This window comes from Garra rufa, chromosome 14, assembly GCF_049309525.1.
Source record: "Garra rufa chromosome 14, GarRuf1.0, whole genome shotgun sequence".
NCBI classification, from domain to species: domain Eukaryota; kingdom Metazoa; phylum Chordata; class Actinopteri; order Cypriniformes; family Cyprinidae; genus Garra; species Garra rufa.
Genome location: NC_133374.1, coordinates 14,063,892 through 14,084,250, shown reverse-complemented (window position 1 = coordinate 14,084,250; position 20,359 = coordinate 14,063,892). Strand labels below are relative to the sequence as shown.

Sequence of the window (20,359 nt, the reverse complement as noted above, 5' to 3'; positions counted from 1 at the left end):
ACTACAGTTGTGCTTACCCTTCTCTTCAATTTTACTTAACCTCCTCATATAATCAGTATGATTTGTAGCATAATTTTAAAAATAAGAGTAAAAAAATTCAGGGTCAGGAAGATTTTTTTTTTTTAAGAAATTCATTTTATTCAGCAAAGAAACATTAAATTGACCAAAAGTGACAATAAAGGTATTTATAGTGTTCAAAATTTCAGATAAATGCTTTTCTTTTTAACTTTCTATTCATCAAAGAATCCTGAAAAGGCCAGTTTCTGCCACTGAATTGCAACTTTTTATCTCACAGTGACTTCTGATTTTTTTCCCTACAACTGCATGATACAAACTTGTGATTCGAACCTTTTTTTCTTAATTGAGTGATACAAACTCGCAATTTATATCTCAAATTGTGAGATTTAAAGTCAGAATTGCAAGATATAAAGTCGGAATAGCAGGATATAAAGTCAGAATTGCGAGATATAAAATCGCAAATGCTAAAAGTCAGAATTATAAAATTATAGAAGTCAGAATTATATCTTACAATTCTTACTTTTTTCTCACAATTGTGACAAACTCACATTTGCGATAATATTATAAAGTCAGAATTGTGGTATATAAACTGCCAATTGCAAGAAATAAAGTCAGACCAGCTTCTATCTCGCAATTCAGACTTTTTTCTCAGAATTGTGAGAAATAAATTTGGAAATTACGAGTTATAAAGTCCGAGTTGCAAGATATAAAGTCAGAATGGCAGGATATAAAGTCAGAACTGTGAGATATAAACTCACAATTGCAAGTTATAAAGTCAGAATTGCGAGATATAAACTCGCAATTGCGAGAAATAAAGTCAGAATTGCGAGATATAAACTCACAATTGCGAAAAATAAAGTCAGAATTGCGAGATATAAACTCACAATTGCGAGAAATAAAGTCAGAATTGCGAGATATAAACTCACAATTGCGAGAAATAAAGTCAGAATTGCGAGATATAAACTCGCAATTGCGAGAAATAAAGTCAGAATTGCGAGATATAAACTCACAATTACGAGAAATAAAGTCAGAATTGCGGGATATAAACTCACAACTGCGAGAAATAAGGTCAGAATTGCGGGATATAAACTCACAACTGCGAGAAATAAAGTCAGAATTGCGAGATATAAACTCGCAATTGCGAGAAATAAAGTCAGAATTGCGAGATATAAACTCACAATTGCGAGAAATAAAGTCAGAATTGCGAGATATAAAGGTAACACTTTAGAATAGGTAACACCTATTAACTATTAACTACGACTTTTCCCTCAATAAATTCCTAATTTGCTGCTTATTAATAATTAGTAAAGTAGTTGTTAGGTTTAGGTATTGGGTAGGATTAGGGATGTAGAATAAGGTCATGTAGAATAAGACATCAATATGTGCTTAATTAGTACTAATAAATGGCCAATATTCTAGTAATATGCATGCTAATAAGTCGTAGTTAATAGTTAATAGGTGTTACCTATTCTAAAGTGTTACCGATATAAACTCACAATTGCGAGAAATAAAGTCAGAATTGCGAGATATAAACTCACAATGCTGGCTTTTTTTCTCACAATTCTTACTTTTTTCTCAGAATTGTGAGATATAAACTCGCAATTGTGAGTTATGTAGCCCCCCTTCTCTGAGGGGGAAAAACAATTCTGACTAATAAACTGCAGTCGTAAGTAAAAAAAAAAGTCAGAATTGCGAGGTTACATCTTTTTGACTTGCATTTGCTAGTTTATATCATGCAATTCTGATTTGAGCAAATTTAATTTAAATTTACATAAGGAATGTATAAACGGAGCAAAAATATATAGTGAACACCATGTATTCATTCAGATGGAGCTGTTGACTGATTTACCTGTATCTGGGTTAAGGCTGAACTTTCCTCCGGTGTTGCCACTCTGGATGCGATACGTCACTCGTCCGTTCTCTCCCTGGTCTGCATCTACAGCCATGACATAAACCACGACAAAGCCCACAGGCTGGTCCTCCATCACACTCACCACAGACGGTGAGATAAACACCGGATCGTTATCATTCACATCAGTGACAAATATCCGTGCTGTGACCGTTCCACGGCGCCGCTGACTGACATCGGGGGCCGAATCCATCGCCTGAACCACTAAGAGCATTGATGAGGTCCTCTCATGATCCAACATCATTCCCAGAGAAAGAACTCCTGTGGTTGGATCCAAGAACAGCAGATCTGGGACATTTGGCCACTGTTGCAGGATGGAATAGTGTACTTCACTATTGGGTCCACTTCCGTCTTTATCAATAGCCTGGAAGGTGTAGATGGATGAACCAGGATCTGTGCTCTCAGGCACGACTATAATAATGGGGTCTTCTGGAAACTCTGGAGCATGATCGTTGCTGTCCTGGACATCGATTACCAATGTAACAAAATGACTTTTAGGGAGAGGCATGGAGAAGTCATCAACCTCGATCTGGAGAGTGTATCGAGGAGCTTTTTCGAAGTCAAGCTCACGGGCCAAGTAAACGTCACCTGTCTGGCGGTCCACCACAAAGGTGCCGTCACAGTCGGTGCCTCCCACCACAGCATACGTGACCTGGCCTACTTCAGGAAGAGTCTGAGAATCAGGTGAACGAACAGACCCCACAACTGAGCCGGGTTTAGCTCCCTCCACTGAATTCAAAGTTATTGGTTGGGAGTTAGTGGTGGGCGATCCTTTATTTGAGCTTACAACCTGTAAAAGAAGACATTTATATATTAGATTAAGAAAGTGACATGATGAATGCAAAGCATTTCATACATATTTTGGACTATAGGGGGCGGCATTATTTTGACTATGTAAAATGGTTGCACACGGTGAACTATTGGCGCTACCTGTTGCTATTTTTCACTGCAACACAACTCGGAATACACAGCTCGGAAAGTAGAACACAGATACAATGCCACATTGTGCGGCTTTTGGTTGTAATTTTCAGTCAAAGGCAGCAAGAGAAATTATGTCTTTACTGAAGTCTTTACTGCTTTCTTAGCGATAAGTAGAGGAGAAAAGAATGGGAAGATGTCTGTGGATGAATAAAACTTCCCAAAGACCTGTGTCTTTGTTCTCTCCAATTTAGTCCTGATGCCTATGCAGAGACAAGGAACGCTAGATGCCATTCAGGCAGGATGTGAACATGTCGATGCTTGTCATGACGCCACAGCCACTGAAGAGTTTCTCAGTGTAGATTTCACTTAATATCTGGGGGCATTTAGTCTCCTTGTAGGGAAAATGTATGGTATGGCATTTGGTTTAAGCCTATGCTTATTTCCATCGCCACCTGTGAGCTCTTTCAGTAGCTGTAGCCATCGTTCCAGTATTTTATTTTCTGAGTTGTGTTGCGATAAAAATACCTACAGGTAGCGCCAGTAGCTCACCAAGTGCAACCATTTTACATCATCGAAATAATGGTGCCCCCATAGTCCAAAATATGTATAAATTTATTTTTTTTTTTTTAAATAACATACGTCTTTCATGGGTTTTCTACTAGATACACTACTAGTCCAAAGTTTTTGAACAGTAAGATTTAAAACATTTTTTTTTTTTAAAGAAGTCTCTTCTGGTCACCAAGCCTGCATTTATTTGTTCCAAAGTATAGCAAAAACAGTACAATTTGAAACATTTTTACTATTTAAAATAACTGTTTTCTATTTGAATATATTTTAAAATGTAATTTATTCCTGTGATTTCAAAGCTGAATTTTTAGCATTAATACTCCAGTCACATGATCCTTCAGAAATCATTCCAATATTCTTGACTTGCTGCTCAAAAAACATGTATTATTATAATGTTAAAACCGTGGAATAGAATTTTTCAGGATTTGTTGATGAATAGAAAGTTTAGAAGAACAGCATTTATCTGAAATAGAAATGTTTTGAAACATAAATGTCTTTATGATCACATCTTAAATAAAAGTATTAATTTCTGTAACCCCCCCCCCTCCAAATATATTAACTCACTCCACCTGTTTTAAATATTGATAATAATAAAAATGTTTCTTGAACAGCAATCAGCATATTACAATTTTTTCTGAAGGATCACATGACACTGACGACTGGAGTAATGCTGCTTCAAATTTAGCTTTGAAATCACAGGAATAAATTAGGTTTTAAAATATATTTAAAAAGAAAACAGCTATTAAAAACAGTAAAAATATTTAAAATGTTTACTGTTTTTGCTGTGCTTTGGATCAAATAAATGCAGGCTGGGTGAGCACAAGAGACTACTTTAAAAAATAAAAAATCTTACTGTTCAAAAACTTTTGACTGGTAGTGTATTTCAGTAAGAGACATCATTTACATTCTATTAAGCCATACACATCTTAATACCCGGGGTCCCCTTTAAACTTCGTCCTGCTAGTCAACTACAAATGAAATCTAACTAAACAGGAACATACTGCAGCCCACATTTTCTTCTCTTTTTACAGGGAATGAAAAACAAAACTTTTTTAGGGCTTTTACAAGCTCAAACAACAAACCTGCTAGCATTAATCAGAGTTAATTTGATGGGTCTGTGACTGCCAGGAAAAATAATACTGGATTAAAGTAAACACAATCATAATAGGAAACTGTTAGAACATTTAAATTTGCAAATATTCTTTATAAAAATACAGAATCCTCATGGATGACTCAGGAACACTTCAAAGCAAAACAACCTCGCTTCCTAATATGGAAGCCTGCAGTTTTTCTTAGCAGATGAGACATTGTTTTGATAGTTATAAGAGACTGTATGAGTGTGCATGCACAGAAAGAGAAAGACAAACACAGAGAGAGATGGAAACAAACATTTAGATAAGAAAATACAGATATACAAACAGCACATTTAAGACATTAAACCTCAAACCCAATGAAAAACAAGTTTGGAAATAAAAGTACTTCAACACGGGTGCTCATGAATAGCCTATTATTTTTTTTAACTATGACTAAATCATCATCATGCACCAGTGTGATTAGTGTATTGGCAGTAATGAGATTCTCAAGGCCAAGTCTTCTAATGAAACATAATAGGACAGAGTGGTAATTAATTCCATGTTAAGCAGTAAATGACATGTCAAAGCATGTTCCAACAAGAGATCTACTTTTCTCACACAGCTGCTTATTGATTTCTAAACTAATCGAAGTCTTGCCAGAGCTCTTTTATTCTAAATAGATATTCAAATATGAACTTTATTATTTGTCTTGGCACATGCATAAGAATATTGAACGGTTATACAGCATAAATGTGTTTTCCAGGCATTTGCACGCTGGAATTTACTACTGTTGCTGTCCGTTGTGTCTGTTTCCACTCCGTTGACTCGTTTGAGAAATATTAATTTGATCGCTGGGGTATTTCACAAGGAGTTTTCTGTTCTTCAAAGGGCTACTGAACTGTATTACGAGACTTCAACACAGAAAGCACAGCTGGCACTTGTAACGCTGCAGCTGGGAGTCAGTCACTCTTACTTTGAGTGTTTTACACCCTAATATCACGCTTAAAATGTTGCAGACAACAACGGAACAAAAAAAAAATGAAAAGAAGTCTAGGTTAAGACATTCATCTTTAAGCACCTAAAATTAGCCAGCTGAGAGTATTTTTCCCGGCACTGCTTGGGGAAGGTTACACGACTTGGACTAGGAGAGATGAGCTGGCTATGGAAATTTGCAATGCAAGAATGTAAGCCTTGATTAGGCCAACTAGATCATTCCATATTTCCTTTGCATGATGTTTAACCTGAGAGCGGATGTAAACGGATCCGTTCCTGTAGGGGATAATTTACAAGTTCATATTGTCATATAACAGTATTAAATAAATCATTTTGCATATTATGAAAAGGTGATGAGTAGACCCATGTGGCGGAAGGCGTTATTTTTAACTTACAACAAAGCCAATCTCTGATATGACCAAAGACCCTCAACTTTTGAAGGTTTGTATCCATAACTAATCAGTGCACAATATACATTGTTAAGAAAATTTGTCAGGAAACCTGCCAAAGAATGAGGGTCCAGAAAAGCTAAAGGCATTTTATTATTACTCAGATGTTTAATCCATCTGTCATCCATTGGAATCTGCATGATTTAGATTGCTTAACGGAGTCTAGGTGTATTTCAAGCTGGCCACCGTTTCATCTGACCTGAATTTTCAATGCTATGGTGGAGCTCTGAGGGGGTGAACCTCGGTCTGAAGCCAGAACGATGAAATTGTATTCAGGCCGCTCTGAATGGCTCAAAGGGGAAGAGGAACGCAGCTCTCCGGTGTTTGGGTTCAGTGTGAAACGTTCGGCTCTGGGACCTACAGCAAAGACAGAACGGAACGGGTCAAGTTTGTGTGCATCAGCATGATGAATGATTGGACTGACCATTTTTCTACTGTACCAAGTGTGTGTATGACTTCAGTGTTGATCCCATCTGGATTCGATTTACAGACAAATTACAGATTGAAATAGTTATGTGACAAATTCAGTAAATGTGTTACAAAACATATTTAATGATCTCACGCGTCAACACATTACCGTCTACACTTGACGTCATGCCGTCTGAACTGTGATGAATAGCAGGATATTATGGTACAAGTCAGGTGTGATGTGTTTTTGGTACCAGCATACATTTGCAGCATACATTAGTATACCTTGCAATCCTACACTGCAAAAAATGCTTTTCTTACTTAGATTTTTTGTCTTGTTTCCAGCCAATTTATCTCAGAATTCTTAAATCAAGAAGGATTTTCTAGACAAGTAAAACTGGTCTTGTTTTCAGAAAAAAAACCAAGTCAAAATTAAGTGTGTTTTTGCTTGAAACAAGCAAAATAATCTGCCAATGGGGTAAGAATAATAATCTTGTTTTCTGTTTGAAATAGGATTTTTTTGCTTACCCCACTGGCAGATTATTTAGCTTTTTCTAAGCAAAAACTCTTAATTTTGACTCGCTTTTTTCTGAAAACAAGTCTAATTTGTACTCCTTCTTGATTTAAGAATTTTAAGATATTTTGGCTGGAAACAAGACAAAAAAATCTAAGTAAGAAAAATGTTTTGCAGTGTAACAAACTAAATCAGAAGTTTCCTTCTGAAATCAAAACAACAGGTTTTGATTCAATGTGTCTTTCTTACCAGACATGGAGTAGAAAATAGTTCCATTTTCTCCTTCATCAGGGTCTTTTGCATGAATGGTTCCCAGAAGAAATCCAGATGGCTGACCTTCTAACGCCTGTGCAGAGATTTCCGTTAACATTTTTTATCAATACAGCTCACTTCTGTATATGAAATCTGTATCAGTTTTGTAGAAAAGTTTCTCATGCTCATCCAGGCTACATTTATTTAATCAACAATACAGTCAAACAGCCATAACTGCTGCGTTTCAACCTTCTGTAATAGTGTGAAAAGATGGATCTCAAAATCATACAGTCATTGAAAAGGGTTCAAATACACATACAAAAAATGCTTGAAAACCAAAGAATTTGTGGGACTCAAAGGATTTTTCTGAAGAACAGCAGGCAGTTTAACATTTCAGGACAAACAAGGGACTCATGAGCAACTATCACTAAACAAAAAAAACACAGCTGTGGATCATTCAGTATTAAGAAACAAGGGGGTGTAAACTTTTGAATGGGGTCATGTTTATAAATTCAACTATTATTCTCTTGTGGACTGTATGTAAACATCTTTTATGAGAAATATCTTATTCAGGTCAGTACTTAATAAACAATAACATGCATTTTGTACGAATCACTGTTATTGCTTTTAGTCCATGTTTATTATCCATGTTAACTCCTTGACAAAATTAATTTCTAGCACATATACTGTACGCATAGCTTTAAGATTTAATAAGCTAGTATTATATCTCATACCTGCAGCAAGAGCTCTCTTCCTGCATGGCTGAAGGAGGGTGCATTATCATTCTCATCTAGAACTGTGATGAAAGCAGTGCCTGTAGCGCTGCGTGGAGGGGTCCCACCATCCTGAGCCACCACCATGAGCTGGTAGCTGGACTGAAGTTCACGGTCGAGGGAAAGTTTTGTGCTTATCTCACCTTTAACAAAGTAAGACAGATGGAAAAACAGAGAGAGAGAGTAAGACAAACTGTTATACCGCACTATTTCATCTGTGGCAGAAGGCACAGATGGCACATCCTGACTTCACCAAGAGAAACCCCCACAGTTAGCATGGTGCCAGAAGTCTGGAGCTGTGTGTGATGGCTAGTATGTTCAACAGCTCCACATTCGGGTCAGAACAGTCAAATAGTCATTCAACAACTGACTATGGGTTTACTGAGGGTGGCTAGTTTGTAGATTTAGATGTGAAACAGCAGATTTTCATGTTTTCTTGTCATTTGAAAGTATGCTAAAAATCAGTAAAATGACATAACTTCTGAAATTAAAGGTTATAATAATTATTTATCTGGTTTTTATGTTGAATATCTGTCATTAGTATGCTAACAATCAGTAACTGTCATACTATCAGCATGTTAATACTCTCTTTGGAAAGCTGTCACTTCAAAAAAATAAATCACACTGAGGGACTCATATGCAACTATTGCAGAAGTTTCAACTGAAGCTTCAGAAGGAAAAACGATGCATTAAGAGCCGCATTAAACGATGCATTAAGAGATGCATTAAACTGATGCTTCCTTCTGGAGCATCAGTGAGCATTTGACCCTGCAGTAATAGTTGCATGAGAGTCCCTCAGTTGTCCTCAGTGTGAAAAGATGGATCTCAAAATCATGCAGTCGTTAGGGAAAGGGTTGAAATACACAAAAATGGTGAAAAACCAAATAATTTGTAGGATTTTTCTGAAGAACAGCGAGTTTAACTCTAGGACAAACAATGGACTCATGAACAACTATCACCAACCAGTAACTGTCAGACTATCAGCCATACTAAAACTCTATTTGAAAATATACTCTAAATATAAAAATATAAAAAATCTCCTTCAAAATTAATACAAATTATAAGTTCGTTACAATTATTACTTCAAATTGCTTAGTAAAAGTGTAGTAACCATGTATTTTTAGCAGACAGTTTTACCACAAATAACCTTTAACCTTGGTTAAACTATGGTTAGTGTAGCAAAACCATAGTTAATATGTGGTTACCATGTTTTAAAACTTTTTTGGTTTTAATTGCAGTAAAACTGTGGGATAAACATTTTCTGTGAAAGTTTCATTATAGATATTTAGCCTGTTTTATGCGTTAAATATTTGTCAGTTACCGTTCATTTATCAATACAAAATGGACATGACCCTAAATCCTAATGGACATGACCCTAAATCAGCGAACTTGTACGATGCTTCATTAAGACCAATTAGCTAATTCATAACTCACTAACTAGTCAGTTTTGAAAATACATAGTTTTGCACATTCCTACTCTATACATACAAACACAATACCACAACCCACTAGACTTGTCTAGGTGCCAAGTCATTCAAAGCCATTTTGCTCTGTTAGACTGTCTGCCATATTTGACGCTCACCTGTGTGGGAATTGATCTGGAAGTGTCGATCCAGATGGAGCAGGCGGTAACTCAGCCGACCGTTGAGACCAGCATCCCGATCGCTGGCAGACACACGGCCAAAGCCAGTGCCTGCCGGCAGGTTCTCGCGCACTGCCAGAAACGCTCTCTCTTGGGTAAACCGAGGGGTGTTGTCATTTTCATCCATCACTGACACACGTACCGTGGCACTACCAGTCTTCTTCAGCTGTCCGTTGCCTGATGTGGCCAGTACAGTGAGCAGGTACATCTCCTTGGCTTCTCTGTCCAGGGCACTTTTCACAAACAGCCAGCCGCTGTCAGACACGATGCCAAACCCTGCAGCGTCGCCGTCTGGGTGCAGGTGGTAGGCTAGTGGGGCGGAAGATGGAGAAGATGGTCCAGCGGTGATGCCCCCGTCTCGGTTTACAGCTCGTACCTGCAGGAAGCGTGTGTTGAGAGGCATGCTTTCCTTTAGCTCGACTCGGTACGTCAGGCTATCGAACACAGGGCCTTGGCCATTCTCAGCTTGCACGTGAATGACCAAGGTGAAGGTAGAACTTAATTGAGGTGCTCCGCTGTCTTTGGCAATCACCTGAAGGTCATACCGAGGCATGGTCTCGTACGACAAACTGCCAATCAAGCGGATTTGTCCGCTGTTGCGATCAATGCTGAAGGTTCTCTGGGCACCGCCGGTGAACAGGTCAAAACTCAGAAGACCATTGGGTCCAGAATCATGGTCCTCTGCTTGGACCTTGTACACCACTGTTCCCATCCGGGTGTCTTCAGGTAGAATCAGTGACTCGGAAGATGAGGGCAAGAAAACGGGCGCATTGTCGTTGACATCAGACACTGTAATTCGTACTCTAGTCTGGCCAAAGGCTGGAGGGTTACCGCAGTGCGCCTGAACTTCCAGATTCAAGCTAGGCTGGGCCTCGTGATCCAGAGGCAAGCTCGTTCTCAAAGCCCCAGTCTCCGAATCAATAGTAAAGTAGCCTGTTGGGTCACCAGAACTAATAGTGTAGGAGATATCCTTCGAGACACCTAAGAAGAAAGAGGCAAATAGCCAGAGACCCATTAGTTCACAATGCAGGACGAAAACAAAGACGAAGAGTTATTTTTCAACACATGAGACCAGAATTTACTGCTTTGAATATCCAAAGTAAATTGTTAAAAAACAAAGTGGTGAAACAGAATCAATGATTAATGTCGATTGTAAATGAGGTGTGTATAGTGGTTCCGTGCCTATTTGTACAAGTGGTGCACCATGGGGAAAAAACCCAGAAGGCGTCTTTCAGCACACTTGAACACAGTCCAACATGACTGATAAATGTGGGTACACACCAAAGTCTGGTTTGTGTGTTTTAACGTGTTGAATAGGGATTTGTGACCAAAGGGGGGGAAATAAAAAACCTCTGAGATTAGCTCACCCACCGTTCTTAGTGCTGGCCCGCACAATGCCAACTTGTGTTCCACGTAGGGCATCCTCAGAGACCACGAAGAAGTACTGACTTTGCTCAAACACAGGGGGGGCCACCAGTCCTGCCACTATGCTGATGTTGACCCTGGCATTGACTGGAGCAGTAAGACCCCCACCATCTTGGGCTGAGACCACCATCGTAATGACTGAGTTTGCCTTTCCATGTAGAGCGCGCGACAGTGAAATCACTCCTGAGAAAATACACACCCAAAAGAAATATTTTCATTAGGTTTAAAGGTATCGGAATACATCAAGAAAAGCACAATTCCTCTTCATCCCGTACACACAACCATTCAAATTTGGAATCTAATGTGTACTTAAAGGGATAGTTCACCAAAAAATTTTAAAATGTTAGTTCGGTCATTAATTACTCACCTTCATGTTGGTCCAAACCCGTAAGACCTTTGTTCATCTTTGGAACACAAATTAAGATTTTTTTGACTCTCCACAGACAGCAACGCAACTACCACGTTCAAGGCTCAGAAATATCTTAATTTGTGTTGATGAATTAAGGTCTTTCGGGTTTGGAATGACACAAGGGTGAGTAATTAATGACAGAATTTTCCTTTAATGTGTACCTAATGTGAAAACTAATGTGTCCTTTTTAATAGTCTCACCAGTATCTTTGTTGAGGGTGAAGAAAGGCGAGCTCCCTCCAGGTACAGTACGGTACGTCACTCTGCCGTTCTCTCCAGCATCTGGGTCGTGAGCAGTCACCTTCAGGACGGAGGTTCCTGGGGTGCTCTGTGTACTCAGGCTCACTGCATAGCTCAGAGGGTAGAACGCTGGGCGATTGTCATTTATGTCTATCAGGTCCACACGCACATAGGCCATTGAACTCAGTCCACCCTAAAAAAAGACAGCCTTGATTAAATCTGTTTAAACTTGCTTAATGATTATTAAAGACCTGACCTTATCTTAAAATACAGTAAAATGAAGGCTGACTACATAATAGCCATAAAAACTTATATGAGTAGTTCACTTCCAGAACATAAATTTACAGATAATGTACTTACCACGTTGCCATCCAAGATGTTCATGTCGTTCTTTTTTTCAGTCGTAAAGAAATTATGTTTTTTTGAGGAAAACATTTTAGGAATTATCTCCATATAATGGACTTCTATGGTGCCCATGAGTTTAAACTTCCAAAATGCAGTTTCAGTGCAGCTTAAAAGGGCTATAGACGATCCCAGCGAAGGAATGAGGGTTGTATCTAGTGAAATGATTTCTAAAAAAAAAAAAAAAAAATGTATATACTTTGTACGCATGCACATGGCAGAGCTAGACAAGACGAGGATTTGAGGTTTAATAGTGTATAATTTATTTTTTTTTTTTAACAAAATGACAGATCGTTTCACTAGACCCTTATAGACCTTTTTCCTGAGTAAACGATGAGCGCCGCCATTACGAATTCTAACGTCAGATTGAATGCTTTTCTGTTCCGGTTTCCATAGGAACTCATTTAAATAGCCCATCTGTTTTTAATGTAGCTACCGTCCGCTGCTTCGTGTCATCTACAGACTCATTAAAGTGAGGCACTGACAAATGACGGTCATTGCGACATTGCCAAGTGATGGCGCTATGGAGCCATGTGCTTTTTAAAAACATTTGAATAGGTTTAACATTAGTTTATTAGCTCGGAATATACCCTAATTTGACTAGAAACAATGCAGACCGGAAATGCAAAGAATTCTTTCAGTTAAGAGCCAGACTTACTTCCGTGTTCAGGAAAAAGGTCTATACTTCAGCTGGGATTGTTTAGAGCCCTTTGAATGTGCATTAAAACTGCATTTTGGAAGTTCAAACACACTGGCACCATAGAAGTCCACTATATGGAGATTATTTCTGAAATGTTTTCCTCAAAAAACATAATTTCTTTACGACTGAAGAAAGAAAGACAGGAACATCTTGGATGACAACGGGGTTAGTACACTCTAAATTTTCACTCTGGAAGTGAACTACTCCTTTAAAGGGACAGTTCATCCAGAAATGAAAATTACCCCATGATTTACTCATCCTCAAGTCATCCAAGGTGTATATGAGTTTCAGCTTTCAGACAAATACAATTAAAGTTGTATTAAAAAAAGTCATGGCTTTTCCAAGCTTTATAATGGCAGTGAATGGGTGTTGATATTTAATAGTCCAATAAAGTGGATCCATCCATCATAGAAAGTACCCCACATGGCTTTGGGGGGTTAATAAAGCCCTTCTGAAGCTAATGCATTTGTGTAAGAAATATATCTATATTTACAATTTATAATATGAATCGTAATCTTGTGTGTTCGAATGAGAGTGGCATTCCAGCAGATGACGTAATGTAGGACATAGACATCGTGTAAGCTCCGGTGAGAATATGCTAGTCTCACTAGAACCAAGTTTTGTTTACAGCAAAGGAAAACCAGTCTCCTCTTGGCTTATATTGAAACAATTTTCTTTACAAATCCTCGTTTTGTACTTCTAATTTGTGACTGGTGTTTTGTTTTGCTCTCTCCACTGGTCTTCCGCTTTTAAATTTGGAGACTTTTCTTACACAAACGCTTTAAATTGCTTCAGGAGGCCTTTATTAACCCCTCAGAGCCATGTGGAGTACTTTTTTTATGATGGATGAATGCACTTTATTGGACTTCAAAATATCAACAGCCATTCACTGCCATTATGAAGCTCGGAAGAGCCAGGATTTTTACTAATATAACTCTAATTGTATTTGTCTGAAAGTAGAAAGTCATATACACCTAGGATGGCTTGAGGATGAGTAAATCATAGATTCATTTTCATTTTTGGCTGAGCTATACAGCTATACCCTTTAATACACAGAAAACATTTACAATTGAGCAGAATACCTGAACTAGACAAAATATTTTGGTTAAAACTTGCGATAAACACTGAAATATTTCAAAGGCTACTTCTAGGAAGGAAGTAGATTGATTATATTCCCTGTAGAGAACTACAATCTGCCAAGGGCACAGTGTACATGTGGTATACGGTTCTTGCTGCTAAACATCTTGCCCGCCTGGCATCCCATATGGAGCAAATGGCATGTCAGGAAAAGCCTCAACTTATTAAATATTACAAGCTGATGCTCTTTAGAGCCCAGCTGCCCCTGATTGCTTAAATGTGTCTCCTGAAATTTCCTTTACTTGACGCCTGGTGCTTTAAAGTAGTACTTAGGCATAAGATGCTAAACCGCTACTGACTGGAATTTTTTTTTTCTCACTGGCTTCCTAAAAAGACATTATTTGCTGCACTTCTGAAAACAATCCAGTCACAGTTGATGTAACAATTGTATTGGTGAGGGATGTGGTTGCTGGGAATCATTGGACACTCACCCCATCCACAGCTGTGATGGTGAAGTCGTAGTTGGCTGGACCCTGGTCACGATCCAGGCTGGTGGTTGTACAGATCTGTCCATTGTGCTTGCCAACGGTGAACTGAGACGGGGTCACACTGCCTGGACCAGAGCCCAGAGAGTAGGAGATGGAGCCAAAAGAGCCACCATCCGCATCAGTAGCTGTAACCTGGAAGGGAAGAGAACACATTAGATTAATGTTTAGCCAAATGTCCCAAAAAGCTTAAGAAGAGAAGTCAGACACTTAGTGTTTAGGACCAAGGTTCAATGGTATTTAATCAACGGTGCTGACCTTTATTTGTTAATCAGTGATTGTCTGTGCACTGAATAGGAATAATTATGTAAGAACTAATATCCAATCAGCAGTAGATGACTTTTGTGGATAGGCTGAGTGAAAAAAAAAGGAAATCTCAATATTTTTTGCCTTTTTTTATGCATTTGCCCCAAAATCATTTAAAATTGTGATATTTTTCAGGTTTGTTAAAAAAACGATAATTTTTTAACAAACTGTTTGCAAGTAAACTGAAATTTTAAAGCACCTAAATAAATAGAAAAAGTAGAGTAAAATAATAATAATAATAATAAAAAAAGTAAAAAATTAAGGCATGTTTACAATATTAAAAAAAATACCATATATATATATATATATATATATGGTATTAAACAACTTTAATTTAAATTGACCAATATGAAAATAAAATAAAAAGAATAAATAAATAAATAAATTTAAATATTTGTAAAAAATATTATTATATTGAAAAAATAATATATTAATAATAATATTTACAAATTATAATAAATACATTTCATTTTAATTAACCAATTATTTAATAATTTATTATATTGTTAAATACTGTTAAATAATTATATTGTAATATATATATGATCTGCCCCAAACTTCAGATATTTGATAACACTCCTGACCTGAAGACATCTACATGCCCATATTCAGTTACAGTCATAGCGCCACCTGCTGGCGACAGGAAGTGTCATGCTTTACTCTGCAACAAGCTCCTCCAAGAGATTTACATTTAAATGAAAGTTGTTTTATATATATATATATATATATATATATATATATATATATATATATATATATATTAAACAACTTTCATTTAAATGTAACGTCAAATAACAAAAAACTTCAAAATTGAAGGCAACAAAAAATACAATTAAATATTTAAAAATGTATTTAATATATTTAAATATATGTATTAATAATAATATTAAAATAATTCAAATTACAGAACCTTCTTTTAATTTGACCAATATTATAATACTTATATTTATAGTATTTATAAATAATTATTAAAAAATATATAAATAATTAATTCAAGTAATTCAATATTTACTAACATATATTTTTATTTAAAACATTTAGCTACACATGTAAGAATGACTGAAATGAAACTTGCTGTAACACTGCTGAATTTGAAATGAGACTATATTAAATATTTAAGTTAAGTATATAAATGAGACCAGATATTAAAACATCTCTAAATGTTACTTTCACAAGGAAAGGAGATTGTGAAACATAAAATTATGTAATCTTCAGGAAACATGTCTAAATAATATGTCCACTGTAATACAATGCTGAATAAAATAAAACAAAATCCACAAAATTATATAAGAAAATGTAAAACCAGTCCAAATACATTGTGAATATTCAACATACCCTCCAGCTCAAGCCTGAATTTTACATTTTTATATCCTTCATTTTATATTCCACCAACACTCAGCACTTTCCTGTCACAAATAAACCTGCGACTCCTCAGAACACATTTATCTAACTTGGTTCACAGCCCTTGGCAATCAAACGTTGCTCTGGTGCTCTGCGGCAGGTACATATACTGCGGTAAACTTAGACAGCACATGGAGAGCTCTTCTGCTACACTTGGGTTTGATCAATCAACCCAAGAGGAGGGAAGCTACTGGCAGCCAGCAGACATAAAGACTTTCACAGCCACAGCACACAGCTCAGGAGAGAACATCAGATAGATAAACAAATGGAACGGGAGAGAGAGAGAGAGAGAGAGAGAGAGAGAGAGAGAGAGAGAAAGACAGAAAGAGATTCGAAATGAAATGCCATTCTATGCAAATACGGGAAATGAAATGACTCTATTCAGCTTTTGCTCATCAAATAAAAGAAAAAACCCTGCTTCGGCTGACATTTACCAACTCTCAAACAACGTTTCACCTCGGCCATGAGCCGTCTGGAGTGGATGATGGCTGACACTGTGCAAACAGAACCTAATGACATTGAGACGAGGGTATCCGAGTCTGAAATCGGGTTTTGGCAGGGGCCGTGGAGCAAGTGTAGGAAAAATAATCATCATGAAGACAAGAAGTCTCAGCCCACAGCGGAGAGATGTTCCACCTTTTAACCATCCAAGCCCCTCATATTTTACAACCAAGCAAGGGGGGCATGATATTCATAAACACCACACTACCTATCTTTATTCCCTTTATGCTGGCTTGACAGAAGTTGGACGCCTGAGGCCTGAACGGCAAGAGCTTGAGGTAACAAACTGTGGAAGGGCGGTTTGACCAAGGATCTGCTTCATGGACAAAGCCATTTTCCATAAAAGCCTGGCTTGGGCAGAGAAAGCTGGGAAATGTCTGGAGGACTTGTGGGTCCAACTTAAGAGCTCTAAAGCAGCACTGTAAGATAAATATTTCCTCTCTGTCGCAGCGCTGTTCGCAGTGGCTATGTTGGGCACAATAAGAAATCATGTATCTATTATTATTATCTACAAGCCGTCTTTAAAACATCTGCCAGGTTGACTATACGTAATAAGACGATGGGAAACAATCGGTGTTAAGCACGTAAAAGCTTCAAAGGTAGAAGACTGAAACCAGAAGTGGGATTGAGTTTCTTTTTCCACCTCGCCACCAAAAAGGGATTTAAATAAAGTGGCTTCTAAAAAAATGGGGAGAAACCCAAGCTCATAATTTTTAGAGTGTGTTTGAATATGTGGTGAGATGCCAGTAATCATGATGACTGATTGAATGATTGTCTTTCGGGTCCTCAGGGGCACCTAAAGTGCATGCAAACATAAAAATACGCATATACTGTACATGTTCACACACACACACACACACACACACACACACACACACACACACACACACACACCAGAGTCCAGAGATTTGGGGATGTACTGTTTAAGAAGAGGGTTGCCTTTGCCAGCACAATAACAGTTCATAAGAAGTTTAGTGGAATCTCAGTCTTGACTGAAACATAAGTGGGTCAAAGTGTGCTTGTGCTGCCTTCTCAAAATCTCTGCTAAATCCTCTTTGCTTTTCCTCACCGTAACTCACAGAGACACGTCCACTCAGACAAGCCAACAGCACACAATGCAAGCTAGATGACCTCAAAAACTCAATTTGACCTAATACCGTCTCAACTCATCTTAAAAGTTATATATTCTCAAACACAGTTGTCTAAAAAAACTAAAATGCCTAAAATTTCTAGGGCTGCCCCCTAATAGTCGACTAACTGTTTGAGGCTCGGTCGACCAAAATTTTATTAGCCGCTTAGTCTCAGAAAAAAAAAATTCAGAAGAGGGGGCGAAGACACGCAGTCCGTGACGGACAGATCATTAACGGTTAGTCTATGTGGTAATATACAGTACAGACCAAAAGTTTGGACACACCTTCTCATTCAAAGAGTTCAATTATTTTCATGACTATGAAAATTGTAGATTCACACTGAAGGCATCAAAACTATGAATTATCACATGTGGAATTATATTTAATTCTATAAAATATTTAATTCTATATATATACTATATATACTTCTGCACAACACAACTGATGGTCCCAACCCCATTTATAAGGCAAGAAATCCCACTTATTTAACCTGACAGGGCACACCTGTGAAGTGAAAACCATTTCAGGTGACTACCTCTTGAAGCTCATCAAGAGAATGCCAAGAGTGTGCAAAGCAGTAATCAAAGCAAAAGGTGGCTACTTTGAAGAACCTAGAATATGACATATTTCAGTTGTTTCACACTTTTTTGTTATGTATATCATAGTTTTGATGCCTTCAGTGTGAATCTACAATTTTCATAGTCATGAAAATAAAGAAAACTTTGGTTCAAAGGTGTGTCCAAGGTGTGTCCAAACTTTTGGTCTGTACTGTAGTACATAGGGCAGGACATCGAAACGCTCACCTATCATTCATCAACCTCAAATATGGCTTTTTATCTGAAATATGTACAGTAGTAGCAACTTCACATGGCAACTCAATCTAATATTAACCTAAAAAAATGTGCGAAGTATGGATGTTGAACAGTAGTGCACTTGCATGACAGATGGAGGCGCCAGTGTGGTCACTTGCTCTTAAAATACTCCATCAATTTTGGTCATACTAATAAGACTAATACAGCTTTCGAATCTGTAAAGATTCTATGTTTATTTGCGTGCACACACAATAACAACGAAACGTTGCGCTTTTGTAAATTAATTAAAGTGAACAAGATGCGCTTTCTGCCGTCTCTGTGTTTGTAAACTTTAGTGCAAAACTTTGAAACTCTATACTTGCCTGACAGACATGAAAAATATTTCTATAGAGAGTGAAATTTCTAATTTTAAATGAACCAATTCAAATAGAAAACAAATATTCTCAGAATATGTAATCCGTATAAAACATACAGACGCCAGTGTCAGTGTTGCCGACTTTAACTCTTTGGCAACAAAGAAAAGCAAAGAAAGCACTAGTTTATTAATAAATTATTAAAACGTTAATGCAGTCTCCTTGCTGTTTTTCCCTGACACATTCATAATTATTATATCTAGTGGTGCGCTATGGCAAGCTTTTTTGTGTGCGCTTGAGCACTTATTAAGCTCTGTAGGCAATTAAAGGCTCATTATTATGATTTATATGCGACTACAAGTCGACTAATGCCTTAAATGAACGACTACTAGTTGACCAGAAAAATCTTTAGTCAAGGGCAGTCCTACTAATTTCTGAACTACTGAATTGAATTTCAGCCATTTGACACATTCGTATTACATTGGCTGGACAAACAGATAGTTCTGCCCCAAACAAACAGAGGTTTGTTAAAGTGGTTTAATAGCCATACAAAATATCTTTTAAGGGAGTGGAAGTGAGGCAAGAGTGACGACGCTGGATGCATTCTGGAACTCTAACGGTTCCCCTGTCTCTCTCTCTCCTTGTGCGAGCGAAGATGCGAACCGCCCTGAGTGAGCCAAGCGAGACTTTGGCTGGGTGAACTGTTACTGAGGAGAAAGCCAAAAGAATCCAATGCTAACTTGTAGAGTTTTGTGGTTCACCCACCATTCCTCTTGACTCCTTTTTTGGGGGAGAAAAAGAAACATTCAAGTAAGCGAATATAAGATTAATAGGGAGAAAGAATAAGCTTGTCCAGTTCTCGTTCGTTTTCACTAATGCAATGGATCTGGTTTCACTGCATTGGGTTTTTTCAAGGCTACACAGCTCATTTAGTGGCTAATGTATAGCTGAGAGACCTGACTGATGCTTTCCCAAGAGGAACCGCTGTATATGACAATGAAGCTTTTTGATTTGCTAATTGACCAACTTGGAATGAAAACGCAGAACTTTTACTTGGATGTCTGTGAAATGTCTTTGACAAACCACTGACTCAAGGTTACCTGTTTAATTTGGTCATGTGGTCACAATATTGTATGGTTCTGTGAACTGTGAAACTGAAGTCCAAGATCTATGATCCAACAATAGTACAAGATATGTAGATTTGCTAAGTTTAGTTCATTTAGCATGCAGAACTGCGTCATTTAATTCTGTGGCACAGTCCTAGTCAAACAAACCATCTTAGAGCCTTCAAAACCAAACCATCTGATCAGGAAGCTTTGTAGCCAAACCAAACATTGTAGCCGACAGAACAGTTTGTGAACTTGCTAACAAGCCCATCAGAGTCTGTCAGACAAATACGCCTGTTCTGTACCACTGATCTTCTCAGTGAAGATATCAATAAACATAAAACCAAAGATTACATCAGCCAAACACAGACAAAACCCCCAAATAACAGCGGTACAAGACAGCGATGTTGGTGTAACTTGGCACCGGGGTCATC

General features: G+C 37.6%; 2 protein-coding genes across 2 annotated transcripts in view; one reads left to right on the top strand and one right to left on the bottom strand.

Annotated features, from left to right (window-relative positions):
- The window catches only part of b3glcta (beta 3-glucosyltransferase a), a 397,462-nt gene that overhangs the window by 226,568 nt on the left and 150,535 nt on the right, over nucleotides 1–20,359 (top strand). The gene's annotated exons all lie outside the window — the stretch shown is intronic.
- dchs1a (dachsous cadherin-related 1a) overlaps nucleotides 1–20,359 on the bottom strand; it is a 131,904-nt gene that overhangs the window by 16,079 nt on the left and 95,466 nt on the right. Inside the window, exons 6-13 of the mRNA XM_073818241.1 lie at nucleotides 14,263–14,451; nucleotides 11,554–11,785; nucleotides 10,891–11,127; nucleotides 9,460–10,500; nucleotides 7,839–8,020; nucleotides 7,102–7,198; nucleotides 6,130–6,287; nucleotides 1,868–2,717 (exon numbers count right to left, since the gene is read on the bottom strand). Of these exons, the coding sequence (XP_073674342.1) occupies nucleotides 1,868–2,717; nucleotides 6,130–6,287; nucleotides 7,102–7,198; nucleotides 7,839–8,020; nucleotides 9,460–10,500; nucleotides 10,891–11,127; nucleotides 11,554–11,785; nucleotides 14,263–14,451 (2,986 nt within the window). The remainder of the gene's footprint in view (nucleotides 1–1,867; nucleotides 2,718–6,129; nucleotides 6,288–7,101; nucleotides 7,199–7,838; nucleotides 8,021–9,459; nucleotides 10,501–10,890; nucleotides 11,128–11,553; nucleotides 11,786–14,262; nucleotides 14,452–20,359) is intronic.